Here is a 20,244-nt window from a genome sequence, read left to right as displayed (position 1 = left end):
TGGCTTCATGCGGAAAACTGAGGGGTGAATGTGACACTGGTGCCAGCCATTTATACATAATTTTCTGGTTTTCCAGTGTTTGAATTTATTGACTACACATATAGATTCAAAGCTTCTGAACAAAAAAATCTCAAACATTGTAATAAATTTTAATTTTTTTTTAAATTTAAAATTGAGGTTGGTCAAACATTGGAATAAATAGTCCAGAGGGGTGGTGGAGTATCCACTCTTGGAGATACACAAAACCATACTGAAAATGGTCTTGGGCAATCTTCTGACATTGCTTTGTACAGGACATTAGACTAAATGACTTCCAAAGGCTTTTTCAGCTGCAGCTGTTTTGTGATTCTGTAAAATACACAAACAGTGAAATGCCTAAATCTGTAAGTCCTTTGACCAAATTTTAGTGTTCGTCTAATAACAGTAAGAGATTTTTTCTAAAAACTTACTAAAATTTGTGAATCATTTAGATAAAATCCATAATTATAATGAATATATGTTGCACCCTTCTGCTAACATCATGTTAACCTTCTTACAACTTGTTAAAATGCACTTTACACCGTAGTTTAGACTTCGAAGAAAAATATTTTGCTTCAGGAATCTGTGTGTGAGCAACAGTTAGTACTTTCTACATTGATTTTCTGTTATCTTTAAAAACATTCTCTTGATAGCAGGATATCTGATTCTTAAGTGCTTATCTAATCTACTTACTCTTCCTCTTCCTAAAATCACAGCTGCGCTTGGAGTACTGTAATACTTTGTCCCAGCATGTATTCTGAGGTCATAGAGAAATGGCCAGTGCAAGATGATGCAACCTTTATTTCTGTGACCCACCCTCAGCCAAAATGGTTGGTTTTTAGACTAAATGGAGGTCACAGCCATGAACAACTGGGATCTTCAGAGACAGAGTTGGAATTTTCAGCAACTCTCAAATACCATAGAACCCCAAGAGTCAGATTCTTATAAATTTTAATATATAGAATAATATTCTCTAAAATGGTTTACAAATATCAGCAATCTTATTTGAAAGGAAAGGACAAGCCTGTGGTAAACAGAATCTCAGACTGGAAATCCAATCCCTTCCCAAAAGATTGAGGGATATGATGTAACATGGGTGGTTTAAGAAGAAATGATTTTCAGAATTTTGATTTCTGGAATTCCATGAAACAGGTTAAAAGATGGGCTACCTGCTGCTGAGAAATGTGCCCGGTACGTGGTTAAAGACTATTCCTTAGTCATCAAGGATGTTGCTGAGGAGGATGCTGGAAACTACACCATAATACTGAGCATTCCACAGTGGAACTTGTCAAAGAATCTTACAGTCACTCTTACTGTAAATGGTAAGTTTGCAACGTGTTCCCTTGCTTCTCCTGAACATGTAAGTGCTCAGTTTTCTCTGAGCTGGATTGTCACCTATCCTGCACACATCAGGGCATTGTGGGTCTTCTTACTGACTTCATGGACCCAAACTCAAGCCTCACATGCAGGGTGAAGGATCCATCTTTGAACCAGAGGATGGATGCTGGTTTTCATTAGAAGTGTTTCTGTCCTCTGCAGCCACATACTTGCTCCGGATGACTTAAATGTGTTACTAACCACTTCTATGATTTAAGACTGTTTTCTTTTGTTCGCCTGGGGATTTTTCTTATTACTCACACTACAAGAATGTAGTATCTTTATAATCATACAATATGTTGGAATTAAGCTGGTTTTAATAGCTTTCCAATTTTTGCCCTTTCCAGTGAAACCGCAGATATACGAAAAGGCCGTGTCATCATTCCCTGATCCCAATCTGCATTTACTAGGCAGCAAACAAGTGCTGACATGCACTGTGTATGGTATTCCTCCACCTAAAATTACATGGATGTGGTATCCCTGTAAACAAAACCATTCTAAAACAAGGTAGGACAACATCTTTACTTTCATTTACTTTTACTATTACACCTATTTTTTTTTTTTTGCAAGAGTAAAGCTTACTGCAAACATTGCTTAGTTAATAAAAATTGTCTATTTTTTATTGATATATTTTTCGGTGGACATGTAGTCACAATGCAACTTTTTCTCCATCATTATTTGAAAATGGAAGCCAGAGTGGTTATTTGGTATTGCTATTTGGGTTTATTTACAGTTCACTACTATTCATGCATGCAATATTAGTCCAGAAGTGATCATTGCTTCTGCATTTTCATGAGAAAAGACAGTGTCTTGCAAAGTTCACATGCTTTCACAGGGAGGTTTCCTCCATGATTTTCTCCACACACAGTGACTCCTATGCGTGGTTTCTTTTGACATCAACAGAAAACATTGTAGCAATTTCTTCCATTATGAAGGTCAGATCTGTTCTGTGATATGTTTATTCACAGATTCAGTTCAGCAAGCTAAATGTGCCCACCATTCTCCAGATGATATTTTAAAAGGATAAAGAATAAATGGCACTATGCAAGCTTACTTGATGCTGATGTGGTGCTCAACTAATCCTCTTTTTACATTTTAAGTTTTTTTTAAACTCTATTTCTTATGATTAGGAGCTTGTGTTGACGCACTTATCCACAGCTCTTCCTGCATCATGAGATCTGACACAAACTTAATGATTAACACTCAACCTCCACAACAGCATTATCATTAAGTTGCTATTGGAGGGTTCAAACAGGCAAGGTACTTGGATCACAGCCCAATCAAGCAAGATATTTAAAAACCTGACAAGTTTAACACACAACATTTTCTCAGTTTCAGTTGAAGAATAATCACACTCCACAGGATTTCACTTGTTTAACGCTTTCATAGAACTGGGATTTAGCACCAGGCAAATATTTAAGTACAGGCTTAATTGCAAGGGTACAAGACAGGTTCCTCAACTAAACAGGACATCTCAATACTGAGTGTCTCAATACTAAACATCTCAAACTAAGATATCAGTGCTTTGATATCAGTGAGAGAGTGGTCAGCACTGCCTAGAAGCAGAAGTTATTTTTCCCGCTGTGTCCTTGGGATTATGCTAATGGCTGTCTTTCTGTGCCCTTCTCACCAAGAGGTGGCACTAGCAATCTCTCCTCGTGCCGGAATAGTTATTACCTGAAATTCTCCATTTCAAGGACAGGTGAGAGCTGCATTTCCTCTGTCTGGTGTGTTACCTTACAGTAACAAGTTGCAAAACTTATTTTTGCAAAGAGATGTAAGAGAAGAGAAATCACAGCATCTTTTAACTAGAGAAACTTTGAGAAAGGCATATATGAAAATTTTAAGTATTTTAGTTTCTTTCAAGAGTTTTACAGGTTTGAATAGTCTGGATTGAAATCCAGTGCAGGACTGAAGAAACAGTTGGCTCTTCCTTGGGAGCTGAGGTGGTGCTCATCTTTTGTCAGCTATTTCCTTCTGTTAGAAGCACAGGTTTGCACTCCAGCACAGGACAGCGAGTCTTCAGAAGAGGAACTGACATTTGTGTGCAGGTGTTCAGTAATGTGCTGAATTGTAGACTCCATTAAATGCTAATTAGGAGTGTGTTTGAGCAGGTGATCAAAGGAGAAACGTAACAATTTGAATCAGGTATTGGCTCTGTTACAATTTTGTTTCCAGACTGGCTTCCAAATTACCTTCATAATTGTTCTGTGATGATTCCCTTTAACCCTCTCCCCTTCCTTCTCCTTTAAGTACTCATTGAAGAAGTATCCTGGAGAACACCGTTTCTAAGGCTTTGCCTAAAAGAAGTGGGATGATTCCCTCTGAGTAATATGACAATTAACTATTGCAGAAAGACAGAAATACCTGAGTAATTACATTTTGCATCCTGCTCCAGGAAGGGAGCAAAGTGGAATACCTCAGCAGCTGGCACACCTTGCTCAAGCTGATGTCTATTCAGGTGTTTTCCCTGAAGAACTGGAAAACCCTTTAATCCCACCTGTTTCATGTACTTCCCTCTTTGTGCGATGGGAGGTTTGCCTAAACAAGAGATTTAATGTGTCTTTACCTTGTGCAGGAGGTAAGAAACATATCTTGTTCTGCCATTACTGCATTTTTTATATTTATCTGCCCAACGTCAGGTTTCCAACACTAAAATGTTGCTCTATTTGTGATCAGGCAACTTCACACCATGTGTGTGCTTAACTTCACACCACGTGAGCACGTGTCTCTGCTAGCTGGGGACTGACTGCCTAACTTAGATGCTTTTATTTTTGAAGGACTGTTGCCCATGGCCTCCTTTAATAGCAGCAATTAGGTTGTTTGGATACTTCTTTCACTTTATTTTCCAAGCAGTATTTCAGTTACAAAAATCTAAAAATACCTCAATGAATTCCATTGCTTTTAAATGCAGATATAGTTCAATGCTTTCTGATTGATGCAATCAATTTGCATAACTCTTCTCTCTACTTCACTTGGGCCAGTAACAGGAGACTGGCCAAATTAAATAATTTCAATAGTTATCTTGTAGTAAATAACAATAAAAAACTGGTAACATTGCTCAACAAATGTGAATTTTTGAAATGTGGAAAGACTGACATAATTAAAAATTCCCTGTACTTTCTTTTCTGTTACAACTACTTTGCTTACTCTAGCTCTTGCCATTAATCAACCTTTATAGCTAGCTAGCTAGCTAACTAGATATGTAGGTGTAAAGATTCTCTTCTGATGTTCACCCAAACAAGGAAACATAGAAGAGTCAAGGAAATCCGTGTAGGGCAAAACAGCAGTATTCTGGGTTTCTTTAAGCTTATGTAGAGCTATTAAATTTAGAGATGGCAGCCAAATGACAGTAGAGGACACAATGCAAAATAAAATGAAAAGAAATTTAAAAAATATTGGTCTGTCTTAAACGACTGAGAAACTGCTTTTCCAGGGCTAGCTTACTGCAGCATATGCTGCTGCTCTGTAGCAGACCCATTCCCATGCTGGGCAGCCACCAGGTGTTCAGTAGACACAGAAGAGCACAGCCCTGTGGAACACTTGTCCTGAAGTGCCCAGCAGCCTCCTCAGCCTCTTTTCTACCCCTCTGGAGCCATCCTATCCATCCTGAATTTGCCTCAGGCTGGGCTGTCAGCAGAGGTGTGTGGGGGCAGGCAGCAGCAGGGCTTGCTGAGGGTCTCCAGAGCCAGGCAGGCTGGGATCCACCCAAAACAGATCAGTTCTGAGGCTGCAGAACAAGCCTCTGCATGCCAGGAACGTGCTTGATGTTAATGGTTCTTGACCTGAATCTCTTCAGTAGATTCTGTTTATCTTAAACTGCCCAGGCAGAAATTGCCAGGAAAGGCATGTGAGACACTGCTATTGCTCACTGGAACACAGGCTAGCTCAGCAGCTGTGCAGCGTTGTTTGGGGCCAGTTTCTCTCTCTGGACATTTCTATGTGGGCAGTTTGAGAGAGATCTCCAACCTGTGCCCAAGGTTTGACTGATTGGCCCTTCAGAAACAGCAGACAGTTGCAACACTGAAATTTTACCATGAGTATTTCAACTCTCCCATCACCTTGCTGCCTCCCTCCTCTTGAGCTATCAGTTTTGTTTAGCCTCAGACTGAAAGTTACATTATTATTTTATAACCCTGCCATCCCATCAATCTGTGGTTTTTGGCTTTTGGTTTTTGGTAGGTTTTTTTTGGTTTTTTTTTTTTTTTTTTTTTTTTTTTTTTTTTTTTTTTTTTTTTTCTTCCTGTGTGTGTGTTTGCTTGAGAGAAATGTAACAGTATTATGGAGTTGCTTACAAAAGCAAAGTAGATGGGGAAATTGGTACAAGATTCTCTGCTCTCCTGACTACAGTGTCAAGATGTGAACTCTACTTGGTGGTAAAACCACCTGATGGTGGTATTGGAGATGGAGGGCTGAATACATGAAGTATCTGGGAGGAAAAAAGCTTGAGGTGCTCCCTGAAACTTCTGCAGAGATACAGAAAGACTGAAACTATCATACTGACAGTGCATGGCCAGACTCCCAGCAGCTTCAGTGAAAGAGGAGGCAGGCCAAGTGTGCATAGCAGTCTAATTGCATTTCTGCGTTGTTTGTGTCAGGGTATTAATAAGGGATTGAAAGGCAGAATCATTAGGATGTGCTTGGATAGATGATCTGGGGAAACCAGATTTGGGATGTCAGTGAGGGATGTAAAATGAACAAGTAAAGAACAAATGTTAATTGTACTTAATTAGGAATGTACTGAACCACCCAAATTTAATTGTTGGATGTCTGCAAACACTGATGCCCATTAGTTTGCCCACAGTGACTTGTTTTGTTCCCTGTGCCACCTTCTATTTTCAGGAAGGGAAAGGCTGAGTCTTTGGAGCTGGTATAAGTAGGTCAGATGCCATTAACAAACAGGTAGTTCTAAAATGCCTTTGCTTAATTTGACATGTGGCTGAATCCTCAGCTCTACCTGCACACTGGCTGAGGATCTGGTGGCCTTTGTCCTTTCCACCCTCTGCTACAAGAAAATCATCTTACAGCAATCTAGTAATTGTAAAGGTACTTATGGGTACACCAAAAATCCTACTGGCTGTTCCCTTATTTTGGTGGGATTGGGGAAATAGATTAGAGTTAATAAGAGTCAAACCCTGTGGTTTTTTACATAACCTTAAAAAAATGCAGAGGAACTGTCACAGGTGTACATTGCAGCAGCATGGATTTCCAGGGAACTTGAAGCCAAAGGAAAAAGAGGAGTGAAACAGCATCTGATCTGCTTCAGCCTGAATAAGGAATATGCTCAAGTATCTCATTCTGCACTTTCACTGGGAGCCAAAAGCCAATGCTTGCTTGTGAACACATTCTTTCCTCCGAGTAGAGCTAAGTCCTTGTTTTCAGTCACTATTATGGAATTTATAATATTTTTTAATATTTTGTTTGCAAAATGCCATTTGAATCAGATCTGGCACATCCATATGTTTATGTAAACTTGACAAATACATGCTTTGTACTGAGTACATCTTGCCCCAGTCTGTCCACAGGGTTACACATTGACAAATTTATTCTGCAAGTATAAATTACTTCATTATGGATCTTAGTTGAATCAGAACCTTAAGCTTTCAAGTTTCAATATTGCTAGTTTCCAAATCACTTCCAATGAAATTTTTGAAAAATTAAAACAAGAAGCATTGTATTATTTATTTTGTCACGGATCAATCTTCAAACATAAGAGCTACAGCAGGATCCAGATGGTCAGGGATACTCTGCTTGGTATCATGCTTTTATTCTCACTTGCCTATGTTGGGTTGCTTTTATTTTTTCCCAGTTTCTTTTTTTTACTTCTTGCTGCCTTCACAGGGATGGTCTCTTAGCTGTACTATGTGCAGTCCGACACCCAGCCTTAAGGAAAAACACTTCAGGGTCACGTAGATGGTGGGGTGTTTCTGCTTGATCTTTTGCTGCGTGTGGCCCAGCCCTAGGAAGCAAAGTGTGTGACAGGCTGCTCGTGGGGATGCACGACGTGAGCGAGGCCCCGCACGCTGGCAGCCTCCGAACCAGTGGGGAGCCCCAGCCCGAGGCCAGCAGCCTGCTCCTGCACTAGCAGGGGCTCCTGGCCAAAGGAAGGCTCCAGGTCAAGCTCTGTGTGTGCTGAGCAGTGATTATGAATGGAGTGCTATTACTGGATCGAGTACACCTTTTACAAAAATATACAAACTTTAGTTAGCATCCTCTTTCCTTTTGTGTGTGCGCCTTTCAAAAAGCCTTTGCAGAAGGCTTTGAACAGGCATGTGAGGTAGGATCGTGCTCAGAAAAAAGTATTCAGTTAAAAAATAGAAAACAGAGGTTAAGAGGGAACAACCAGTTCTTGCAGCATAGGGAGGTGATCAGTGAGGTTTTTCAGGAGCTGGTGCTGGGATCTGTACTTGTCAACACGTTCAGAAATAACCTGGAAAAGGTGGCAAGGAGGTGACAGTGTTTGCTGATGATGACAAGTTGTTCAGATTTGTAAGGATGAGGGGCTGATTGCAATGAAATGCAGAACTCTATGAATCCGGGTATCTGTCTGAGTGAAAAAGTGGCAGGTGAAATTCACTGAAGATAAATGTGCATGATATACATAGGGAAAAAAAATCTTGCTTTCGTATGTAAAATACATGTTAAAAAGCTGTTGGCTGATCATTACTACCACAAAGAGGAATCTTGGTGCTGTGATAGATGGGTTTGTGACAGTGAACATCACCATGAGCAGCTCAAAAAGAAAATAAAGTGTTAGGAAATACCAGGAAAGAAACAAAGACCACAGTACAGAACACCATGATAACTCCACAAATCCATAAATTATCCATGTCTTTTATGCTATGAGCATTTCTGATCCTTTCATTTCAAAGGATGCAGCCAAACTGGGAGGTACACCAGGAATAGCATCAAAAAGGATCAAAGGAATTTCAGAGAATGAGAGGAATGTGTGAAGGATGAGTGAGGAGGGAGATCAAGACTCCTGCAGACTGAAAAAGAAGTGACTTGGGAGCTACAGGATAGAGACTTACAGACTTGTGAAAGATACATGTCTGAGGATCAGTTGTGTATATCTTTTCCAATTCAAGAGGTAGAGGCCATTAGATGAAGACAGGAGGAGCAGAATTTGGAACTGGAAAAGGATTTAGCTCCTCATGTAGTGGATAGCATAGCTGTGAATCTCCTTGCCAGAAGATTTTGGGGATTTGAAAACTTTCTACGTTTTGGAAGAGAAGTGTAGAAACAGTCTATATTGCGGGAAGTTCCTGAGCTGATAATAATTGGTGACTGGGGGAGTATTAGAAGGAAATATCTGAAGTTAGTCCCACTCTTACTCATCCCCAACCATCTGCATATGGTCATTGTTGGGACAGGATATGGGGTAGATGGATCCTTGGTCTCACATCCATGCCTGTCAGTATTTTCTCTTCCTGTTTTCCCTCTAATCAACTCCCCTCTCTCCTTAAAAATGTTTCCCTCCATTCTTTCTCATCCTTTCCTTGTTTTCTGCCTGGACTTCAGTCCCCCACTCCAGTCAGCGGAGAATTGCCCCCAGATCCCTACTTGAAGAGAAGTTGAAAACAAATCATCTTGAAAAAACACAGCCTCAGTGGGTCAACAGCTTGTCTGTCTCCTTTGCTAATCACTGGAAAATGGAAAGGGTGAGAGTTGTGCTTCCAGCTTGTCAGCAGGATGGGCAGTATGGAGGACTGTGTAAATAGGCTACTGAAGAATTACTCCTTTCTAGAACCAAGAGGATCCAGATAGGACAGAAAAGGAAAAAGGGGGAATTTTGGCTTTCTGAGAAGTAAGGAGTTGTGGATACATGGATCTTGGAATATTATAGACATAAGGTTTTGTCTAGAAGTTGAGTGAGCTATTAGAACTGAGTTGTGCAAGGAAAATAATTTACACTAGAAGGATCTGAACAATATCTTGGACTTTATTTATAGGGAACATAAATTGGAAATAAAAAGAAACTGAGAGCAAGAGTGGACATTGTATGTATGTTTTGTGGACTTTCTCTTTAGGATTCTGACTGTTCAACCAAATTGCAAGATCCTCTTCCTTGCAGTACTTAAGACTCTCAAAATCAAGCACTTTTTTGCCCTGAAAGAAATGCTGGGTTCTTATGGAAATCTCACGGTATAATGCTACAGTTCCAGTCAACATCCTGTTTCTTTGTGCAGGACATGATTTTTGCTTTTGCACAGAGAAAGTGGAGGCTGAATCACAGTAGCTTCATAGGAGATGAGAGTGAGCACAGTTTAGTAAAGGAGGGAAGAGAAACAAGGAAGGAAGGTAGGTTTGGCTGAAATATGATGGTATTCTGCGTCCATGAAGAATGCTAAGCAGTGTGAAGCAGAAAATTAAAGATCAAAAAGCAAAATATAATCTTCTGATAAGGTTATCTGACAAAATTTCAGATAACCTCAGTATGTGTGGACACCTGAAAAATGCTGTTATGTTCCCTAGCGGCCAGAGCATCCAAGTGATGGCAAAGAAGTTGGAAGCAAAACGGTTTTTTTTGATGACCCTCAGTCTCAATCATCTGCATTTTTTGTTGCAAGTAACTGGTGGTGCAGGGTGCTCAGGTGTGCAGTTATAGAAGTGGTTTTATTCCTGTGGAAATCTGAGTGTGGGATGATGAAATACTGAAAGTTGGGGTAGGTAACATTGCTGTTGGCCTTGCTGCTTCTTTTGAGATAGCTCAGATCAATCAGCTTTCCAGGCACCAAACTGGAATGGTTAAGGGCAAGTCATAATGTTTGGAAAGGATGAGTATGAAAAGGAAACACCATCCAGTTATCTGGTTGCATATCAGTAATAGCAAGAAAGGCAATGTGCAGCTATCAAATGCTTCCTTTTTTGATAGAGCCATGAAAGTACCCAAGAAAACTCTAAATGCCATCTACCCTACTCTTTTCAAAGATAACCCCCAGGAGAATGAGGTTTTGGAACATCGGGGACCTGATATAAATGAATAAATAAATAAACAATAAACAATGTAAAATATATCCTGTTCCTACCACCTGTAGTTTTCCTCCTAGCTCCACCAATGCACATATTAGGGAAGGTGCTTGGGATGAGCTCCCAGCTGCAGTTTTGCCAATATTTTGACCTCTGACTGATTGGTTTTGACCTAGAGCAGGAGCACCTGGACCATAGCTTTTTAGAATCATAGAATCACATGCATAGACAAAGCTGGCATGGGGCCAGCACATGTTCTCCTTCCCCACCCCCATAAAGCACGTTTTACAAACTCTACATGCTCCCTGCTACTATTTTTCCTCTCTGTTTCCTGCCCCAGATTGACTCAGTATTCCCAAGGACACGTGGCTACACCAGCCCTGTGCTATCAATCACACCGCACTGGACACTGAGGTGCAGAGCAGGCATGGCCCATGCCATTCAGATTTTTTTTTTGGCAACTTGCAAATAAAAAACAATTCCTATGTATTCTTTACAATTCCAGGAATTTCCAGAGTTCCTGTCTTAATGTTAGTGTCATTGCCTTTGCCTCTTAAAAGACATGAGTCAGCCCAACTTGAATTTGTATTAACATTGCCCTCATGCTGCTAGGAATTGCTGCCCTATAAAAAGGATAGCTGCTGAGAAAAGTATGGTGGCTGCCAATAATCGCTCTAAAAAATGGGCACTGCTGGTGACAGGATGGTTTCCTCTCCCTCCCAACAAATCTACCCCAGTGAATGAGAGTGTGAGTGAGGCTGCCAGGGGCTTTGCCAAGAGGAATACTTGCTTAGAGATTTGAATGAAATTCAAGTTACACGAGGTAATGATTGCAATGGCCTCTGGAATCACACAGGAGGGCTTGGGAGGGAGAAGCTGGGAAGACAAGGAGACAGAGGATGAGTATTTTTCCAACTAATATGTCAATTCGGCTCTTTCACTGGTATTTGTTATTGCACTGCGTGAACTGAAAACTGCAGTACTATCTTTGGCATGGGGAAGATGTGTCTGGATGGGCTAGATCTGGGGCTTTCAATCAGAACTGACTGTCATACGTGAGGTCAAACCATCCTATGAGTAACTGGACAAATTGTTTACCTCAGCTCCCATGCTCTGCTATAAATCACTGAGCAGCTTTTCTTCTGAGACCAGTAGTTTCAAGTTTCGGCAGGACTTCAGCTTGGAGCTGGTTTGTAGTGTGATTTCAGTGAAATACCTCAAGATAACATGAAGTACACTCTTACCCTGGAAACTTTTCCCTGTTGATAGTTATAAATACATCATGCTATTGTGCTTGGCATGCTGCATGCTGATAGAAGTGAGGGCTCTGAAACTCATTAGGAGAGGGAACGGGCCGCGGAGCGGAGCGAGGACAGTGTGGAGCGAAGGCTGATCACCACAGCCCTGTCCAGAATAGGCCATGGGAGTTTTCTTATCTCGCTTTGGCAGGAGGTGCTGCTAGCTTCCTGTGCGAAATCACGAGCATATGCTGCTTTCCTCTTGTTGTTTGGCTTCCTCCGCTGCACAAGACGGTTCCCAGCACTGTGATTATCTTTGCATCTTCAAACATGGCACACTCTGCTTCCTCAAGGGCTTGATGTATTCTCGAGTAGCAGGCTGGCTCCCCTCCCCCCAGCCATTTCTCCAGGGCCCCCACGGGTGCCAACTCCACACATCACAGACCCTTTCTAAAGCTGGACTTACTTCTGGTTGCATAACCCACCCCCAGCCTCTCCAAATCCTTGTAAATTCCCACAGCTCTGGGTGATGAGCAGGTCTGACAGCAGAACTCACCCTGCCACAGGCAGAGCCACTCTCACCCCTCTTTTTCCCTGTGCTGGTCTTCTCTGGAAACCTTACAGAGAATTACTGGCTCCTGTTTTTACAAAAGGATAGCCTTTTTCTCAGGCTCTTGACACAAAGGCCGATGCGTGCCTGTGCGGGTGCACACCTGCAAATGTGCATGCCAGCACGCATGCAGGCATATGGGAAAAACTACTTGGGGAGTGATTAACCCAAGTGCTCTGCTTCTACCAGCCCTCCACCAGGGCAGCAGAGTCTGATTACCTCACTTTGAGGTTGTGTAACTTCTATAAATGTAGGTTTGTACACATCTCTGTTAGTATTTCTTCTGTGGGATCTCTACACATGCAGAGTTGCACCCACAAAGGAGAAACAAGAAAGGGTCTGCAGAGACACAGGTGAAAGAAATGCATAGAAATGTCCTGGCACATATCAGCTTGTTTATCAATCCCTGTGCACGCTGTGTGCTCGTTCACTAACCCAGCAGTAACCCTGCTGTAAGATTTCCTGAAGATGCAAAGCACCGAGGCTCATCCCACAGCAAAACATTTCAAGAATTTATGTACTCTGGCAATATCTGGAGTAAGATTGAAATACCTAAAACGCAGTAGGATTTCCCTGCAAACACAGACAGTTCCTGCTAAAAATGCAATGCCCTTGTTATTTTACTGAGTGGGTAGTTTGAAGAAATTGGTAATTTCCTTGAAATCAGAAAAATATGCAGCTGATGTTATGTGAGGACACAATCTATGAAACATCAATCGAGTCAACAGGAAAATGATTGCCGATTTTGGTTCCAGCCAGCATGGTTTTTTGTGTTTTCATTCTTCTCTCTTTCTTTCCAAGCATCTGTGCTTAACACAAACATTTGGTTTGATGATTACATTTAAGTTCAGCGGAACCTTTTCTCTTTCTGTTACAAAATGCCTGTTGTTAGAGGCTGAGGTCAAGTTAAGAGACGGGACTTTTGCCTCATTTTTCCCTTCCCCATCTCTACCTGATGCTGTTGGCTTAGGCAGCATCTTTCACATGGCACCCCTGGCAGCAGAAAGAGGTGAGACGACAGAGTATTAACCTGAGTAGCCAGCTCAGGATAATGGACACAGCTCGTGTGATGTCCCTGAGCTATTTTAGTGTATTTGAGGTTAAAGTTAAGGGATTTGGCAGCTGATCAGAGGAAGCATCTGGTTCTGCATCCAAAGGGATGAGTCTGAGTCTTGTCCTGGACTCTCTCTGGCAGCCGTGCTGTAACTGATCCATAAACGTTTACTGATCAAGCAGTCGGTGGAGCCGAAGTTGTGTGTACAACAGTACTCACACCCCCAGCTGTGTGCTCTTGGATGCAGCATTCCCAGCTTGATTGTGACTCTTTTTTTATTAAAACCATGGACAACAGCTATAAAGAGTATTCAATTTTCTACTCTAATTGCATTAACGCGGTAATCGCCAGTTCGGATATAGAATGGAATGTGATGTCGGTAGAGTTCACATATGTGCCTCCAGGGCTAATCTAGTACTTTACATGTGTTTTTCTTGTTATTGTGATGTTATTGTAGTTATGATGGTGGTTTGCATTCTGGTATTAATGAGTAATCAGCATCTCATTGTGCTAAGCATCAACAAAGGCATAGCACTGTCCTCATCCCTAAGACATGGCAAAATAATATATACAGTCTTTTTAAGGAATTGTGAGGAAGAGTATAATAATAGCAACTGAGTCTGGAGGCTCCAGAGCTGTAAGAAAGGAAATTGGAGATGCTTTTCAGAGATGCACAAGCAGCTTATGAATATGCATTATGCCTTCCTTGTGTCCTTTACCAAAATATGTGTAAGGACTTCTATGGTAAAGAGTACAAAATTTCAGCACTGTAAAAATAAACATAAATGCATTCTGTGGGGATAGGAAAAAAATAAATTAGGAGGCACATTTTAATATGCATGAAGTGGGATTTTGGTGTTTCTGTTTTCCTGTACAGATTGCATCCATTCACAAATGTGCTTTTGATACTGCCTGTTTGTGTGTCTGGCATCACAAATTGAGTTTTGATATCTTCTATGGTACGAAAATGTTACCAGCTTAGACAAATTATCATGCCTTCTGTGTTTTATTCTTGTTACAGAATAAGACTTCTTAAAACTTTAAATGTGCGAAGTAAATGGCTTCTACCTTTCTGAATAATTTTAACCTATTTTCCCCATCTGAGTGCAACAGGTGCCCTTATTAACGCACCTGTCTTTCATTTACCCTGGCCTCAAAAACAATGTATTAGAAGTTGGCTTTTAAACCAGAGTCTGATAGAGGTGGTTGTGTAGATAGGGCTTTCCTGCCAGGCTCTTGCTCCCTGTCCTCTCTCCATGCATGAATTGCCATTGCTTTTTTCTGGCTTTTTTTTTTTTGTCTTTACAACACACTGATCCTTTCAGTGCACATTTGGGCAGCCCAAGTTAGTTTCCATGTCATTATTTCTTTGAGCTGTACTATCTGCTAAGTCATTGGCCAGTTTGACGCAGAGCTGCACAATTAAAAACAGGCATGTAAAGCTGGTGTACCATTGGTACTCTAAGCAACACCAAGTTTACTGTGCAAAGCAAGCTGCACAGTTTAAATGAAGGGAAATGAACCTCATTCTTTGGTCAGGATTGCATCATATTCTGTTTTTCAGTCACTGGGCTTTCAAGTTCATTTCTCTAAACAACTGTTATACAAGTCAGAAGTATTTGATTACAGATAGGACAGCCATTATCTTTCAAATCCAAGAAACACAGTGTATTTGAAAGAACTTCTTCAAGCTGAAGGGTTAATCTTTGCCAATGATGCTGGAATTGAATGAGCAAAAACTAAATTCTGGATGAAAAACTGAGCTAGATATTCTCAAAGAAGAACAGGATCAGGCAGCCCTTAAGAAGCATTCCAATGTGTTTATCCGTGTGTACCAAATCAGACTCTAAGAAACAAATTATCTCTACCATGACCACACCTGAATGTTCTGATTACAAGCCAATTTGTTGCATAAGGCAAAAACATTTTATCTCTGGGACTTTCATTCATTAAGATGTATTTGATTTTCCTCCAGTTAAATTATCATTTAAATCCCTTTTTCATTTGAGTATAATTCTGTTTAACTTCATTTTGTTCGTTCGCAGGATTATGCTTGTTTTTACTATGTGTCTTGTAATCATTGAGCCTCATTATTAATATCTTGCTGTTTTGTAAACTGAACTAAATAAATATTGAGAAATTAAAACTGGCATAATGTTTTGTTAAAGCAGAAACAACCTGCACAGAGCAAAAGAGCATCCAATGCATTATGGAATGCATCGTGAAACCAATATAATTTGTCTTGAGTTAAAGGCTAAAAATAGTATGAACTCGTGTTTTGGCCATGTCTGAAAACAGGAGCATTGGAAATGGGATGTTGGTCTTGTACAGCTCTATGTTTAGGCTCTGACTGTAAATTCTGGCCTCACAGTTTGCAGTGGCTTAAATGTGAACATTTACTCCAGAGAGCTAACATTCAAGGAGCGGATGTGGAACTGAATCCAATTATCAGGCTCCAAACCTCAAGATTTAATGAAAAGCAATTATACTTTCCTGGTTGTCACAGCACCGGCAGTTTTCCTGACTGATCACTGTTTTCAAAACAATTGTTTTGTCTTATGTGTTGAATTTCTATCAAATTTCTACAACCAAATCAATAACATTTCAATTTTTCTTGTCTTCAGGCACGGATTTTGCTTTTATACGGAAGGATCTTTCATCCTGAAAGCTGGCAGCCATGTAGGAAACAGGATCCAGAGCATCACTGAGAGAACGGCTGTAATAGAGGGCAAAAATAAGGTATGATTCCTAGGAGCAGATAACCTTTCTGTGTGACAGCATGTGTGGAAAAGGCACTGTAAGATACTGTCAAGGTAACAGAGAAGAAGCCAGCATTTTTATATTGTTTGGATTTGAGGACCTGCATACATGCAGATAAGTTTCATACTTGGTATTTATCTGCTGAGAGTATTTTTTTTCTGGTGGCTGCCATGTAAAGGTAAGTGACATGCCAAGAGAATGTATCAGTGGGATTCTCTATATCTGCTCTCTTATTCGTGGTCTGAACTATCTTGGGGTACCTCAGAAGCACGGGGCAGGGTTCCAGGCCATCTTTGCCCCATTTTGTGCCATTGCACAATTTCGTGGTTTTTATTCCCATGAGAATTAAACTATTTACACTCATTAGTCAGTTTATTCACAGATGTGGTCCTAGTTGATTAGATGGTCATGTCTTTTTTGGAATAAATTCTAAAGAGCCAAAAGAATCCATATTATGGAAGCAAAGTTTAAGAGAAGTCTCAGTCAGAGACAGCAAGATGGGATTTATCCCAGCAGTGTTAGCCATCTGAACTTAGGTGTTAGTCCAAGCCAAGCATCCTTTTATGGGTCATGGGGACATGCAGGCGACTCTGAAGGGTGTGTGGGCCTGTAGTCCATTGGTGTCTAATGTGGAAAAGAAAGCCCATGAGATTAACTTGCCAAGGGCTAAGGGGGCTTGTCCATCAGTTAAAGCCTCAAATTAGGGGTACCCTAGATCAACTGCACTTCCCTGGGATAGACATGAGACTGATTTGGTAAGGAGGTTGGGTAGCCTGTGCTACAGAGCAGCTCAGGTGTCATAACACTGTCACAGAGTCTGTTTTCACAGGCTAGTTTTGTTTGTGGCTGTAATAGCTAAAGAGATTATAAATTTTAAAGCCCATCTTACTCTAGGCCTTCAATTTTTAATGACACCAAAATGTCTTTTGTAATTCTAAGGGCACTGGGGTTAAAGGTCTCTTTTCCATGATGGCTGCCTTCAGTTTCCTGCATATGAAAATGGGTATGAACTGTAGTTATTCTCATGTCAAGGCCCTTTCACACACCGCAGCATAAATAGGGTTTTACGTGCAGCCAAGAATCAGATCTGGGACTGCATTTTGTCCGGCTGTTTTATTATTTAGAAAGTATCACAGGTGTCCATGGCAGCATTCCAGCGCGTAGGAACAGGCTGGATCCCAGGGAGGCATTTGCTCTATTTAGCTCTACGTGCCTAAAGATCAAGGCAAAGATGGGAGCAGTTTCCTAGGGTACTCTATCATAGGAAAGCACATGAAAAATGAAGCGTAAGGAGGGATTTGAAGGAGGAAAGGGAAACAATTTCAGGCACAGGAAGACACAGTCTATTCCACAGGGGGAATGATGAACAAGATGATAAGAATCAATTCTTTTCCAGCAGTCATATAGCCGTGCTATGGGTGCAGTCCTGCCTCTTCACAGGGTGCAGAAGGAGCTGTCTAATGACCAGATCTCATTCTCCTTGCGTACCATGCATTTTGGAGACAGCAGAAGAGGAGTGGCTAAAATATCAAAGCAACTTCCAGTCAACAGCAAATAAATTCCTCCCTGGAGGAAGATGCTAATAATGGGTCCTTGCGGTAGAACTGCAAGTCTTTGGCAAGCAGCCCTTTTTAAAAATGTGCCCAGAAATGAACCAAGGAATGGTCCTTGCACGGAAGGATTTGCAGTGAAATTTATTGATCCTCCCTTGTATTCTTTGTCTTTTTGCTCTGTAGTTCAACTAAAAAAGGTCTACCTTGCTTTGCTTTACTCCTCCTGATCCCTATGGGGAGGGGGAGGTTAGTGAAACAATCTCTGTACTCAGCTTTTTCACAGCTTTTCTAAAGTTTCTCTATTTCTGCTGCTCTTCCATAGCTTTCCAAGCACAGCTGGACTGCTTTTGTAAGTAAAAAAAATGCTCTCTAAGCCCAGGCTCCTGGCCAAGCTGAGAGCTGCACGATCAGTGCACATGCAGCTACTCTAGAGCATCCAGCATTATTCTTTTAAATCCATGGGAGTCTATGGCTTTTCACTCTTCGCAGCCCAAGCCTCACCCTCGGCGCCCCTGAGCAAACTCAAAGAGCCAGCTCAGCCAGAGCCCTTGCCCATCTGCAGGGATATTGTCAGAGTGCTAATAGCACTGAGCTCACTGAATGCAGCACTTCCATCACAAGTGTCTGCCTCTGACGGACTGCTACTGTGAGCAGTTCTGCTCCTGCAAGCTCTGTGAACAACTCTCTGAGGCACTTCCACAGCGGCGGTGCCCTGCTAAATAAACAGCGTCTACCCCACTTCCACATCCCAACACAGCAAGAGTGGTAAAAACAATCTCAGAGCTCAATGGAAACAACAAAGATGCAGGAGACAAAGAGGTAGGAAATGAATGAAGAAACTCAGAAAGTTTCACGTTTGGGTTAGCATGAAAGGAGAAATGCGTGTGGTCACAGGATGAGATTATTATAAGCAAGGGAAGAGATGAACAAGGAATGATCAACAGGTTTCTTTAGCAATGAAGGTAGCTGTTTTTACCTTCCTAAGGACATTGTGCCAGTTCCACATGTTTCCTGTATGTGCAACATCTAAGTGCTTCTAGTTTGGCTCTTTGCTGTGGTAGATTGTTTGTTTGTCTGTGGTTATCAAGGTAGCCACAAGTATATTTTAAAGTTAGCAAAACCTCAAACCCTGTGCCTGTGCAGTTAAAGTAGTGCAGGAAGCCTGCACTACATGATTCTTTGGTGACAGAGAAACTGTGACAACAGTGTGTTTTAGTAACATTTCCGCTAAAGCCTCTCCAAGCAGACATTGAGAAACTCGAGTGGTACAATGGAAGTACTTCGTAACATAAGCCATAATACTTAATCATAAGACAGCTCTTTAAGTGATTTGATTCCCCCACCCAATGTTTTGATTCTCGTTTTGTTGGACATTTCAGTGACTTCCTACAAAGCTGCGCTATTCTTAGGCCTGTGGTGTAAACAGCTCACAGACACTCTGCTGTCACTCAGCTGACTAGCACCCACCACTTCTCAGTGCCCCCCTTAAAGCTGACTGCTGGGTCTGACTGAGGACTAACACTGATTACTATTCTTTGCATGGCCAGTGTTCTGTAGAAGTCAGCAAGGGTCCTGGGTGTGCAGCATGTGCAGAAGACCACTAAGAAGGCAAGTTGAGATGAGGGAAAGCAAAAAGTGTGGGCCAAGAAGAAAGGATTATAAATCCAAGGGAAGGAGACAGTAGACATGAGGGCAGTTGAGTACAAGGAAAAGTTGGAGAGAGTGAGACAAAACCCTTTGTTTTTTGGGAACTAACCTACTGAGAACCTGAAGTGGAACAGAATGTTCCTGACTGCCTCATGCCTCTGCTGCCAGCGTATGTTGGGAGTACCATGGACCAATAGCAGGTACCACAAAAGCTGGGTCTGTGTCACAGGGTATGCCTCCAGGTATGGTGTGTAAAGGGTAGTAATGCATGGAATTGGAGCTTACCATGCATATATGTGTGTGTGTGTGTGTGTGTGTGTGTGTGTGTGTGTGTATGTGTGTAAAACTATATATATGTATATGTGTATGTGTATATATATATATATATATGACTTTGTTTTCCACTTCATGAATACCTAGCTGACACAGGTTTTTAGTGGATCCAACACTTGTGTATGACAAAGCCACTTGACTTCATGGAAAAAGGAAGGTAATGGCCCTGTATCATGATTCTGGAAGGCAAAATTTAGACTCACCGGTTTGGCTTGCAAAGATGGGTCAGCCTGACTGGTGGTAGTATTAAAAAGTGTAACTCTTCAAAGTGGAGTGCTAAATAGTCAGAAGAGCCAATCTTTCCTGGACAGGACTGATAAGTGTAGTCACACAAAATAAAAGGGTTCCATCTCTCCTGCATCTTCTATGCCAAGCCCTAAACATCTACCTCTCTTCTGAGTTCCCATCTTACTGATGAGAGGGAGAAGCATGTGCTGTGTCTGTTCTTAGTCCTGACACATGCCAGCTGTCTGGCCAGTACATCTGTGCAGATTGGCCATCTGGAACCCAAAGAGGAAGAGAAAGCTGTTTAGCTCACCACAGCAGCATTTTGATCTTTCTCCTCCAGCAAACAGCTGGTTTTCATTAAATGTGTGAGATCTCATGAGCTTTGAGTTGTCAGTAAGTCTTGGATGAAACTGGACAATAGATTCAGAAATTACTGAGCATGTGGGGGTGGAGAGG

At 41.4% G+C, this 20,244-nt stretch overlaps 1 protein-coding gene across 1 annotated transcript in view; it reads left to right on the top strand.

Moving 5' to 3' along the window:
- FLT1 (fms related receptor tyrosine kinase 1) overlaps positions 1–20,244 on the top strand; it is a 107,556-nt gene that overhangs the window by 35,208 nt on the left and 52,104 nt on the right. Inside the window, exons 9-11 of the mRNA XM_058824828.1 lie at positions 1,171–1,340; positions 1,743–1,902; positions 15,892–16,006. Coding sequence (XP_058680811.1) covers positions 1,171–1,340; positions 1,743–1,902; positions 15,892–16,006 — 445 coding nt within the window. The remainder of the gene's footprint in view (positions 1–1,170; positions 1,341–1,742; positions 1,903–15,891; positions 16,007–20,244) is intronic.

Source organism: Ammospiza caudacuta, chromosome 2 (assembly GCF_027887145.1).
Source record: "Ammospiza caudacuta isolate bAmmCau1 chromosome 2, bAmmCau1.pri, whole genome shotgun sequence".
In the NCBI taxonomy this organism is placed as follows: domain Eukaryota; kingdom Metazoa; phylum Chordata; class Aves; order Passeriformes; family Passerellidae; genus Ammospiza; species Ammospiza caudacuta.
This window is presented reverse-complemented; position numbering and strand designations above follow the sequence as displayed.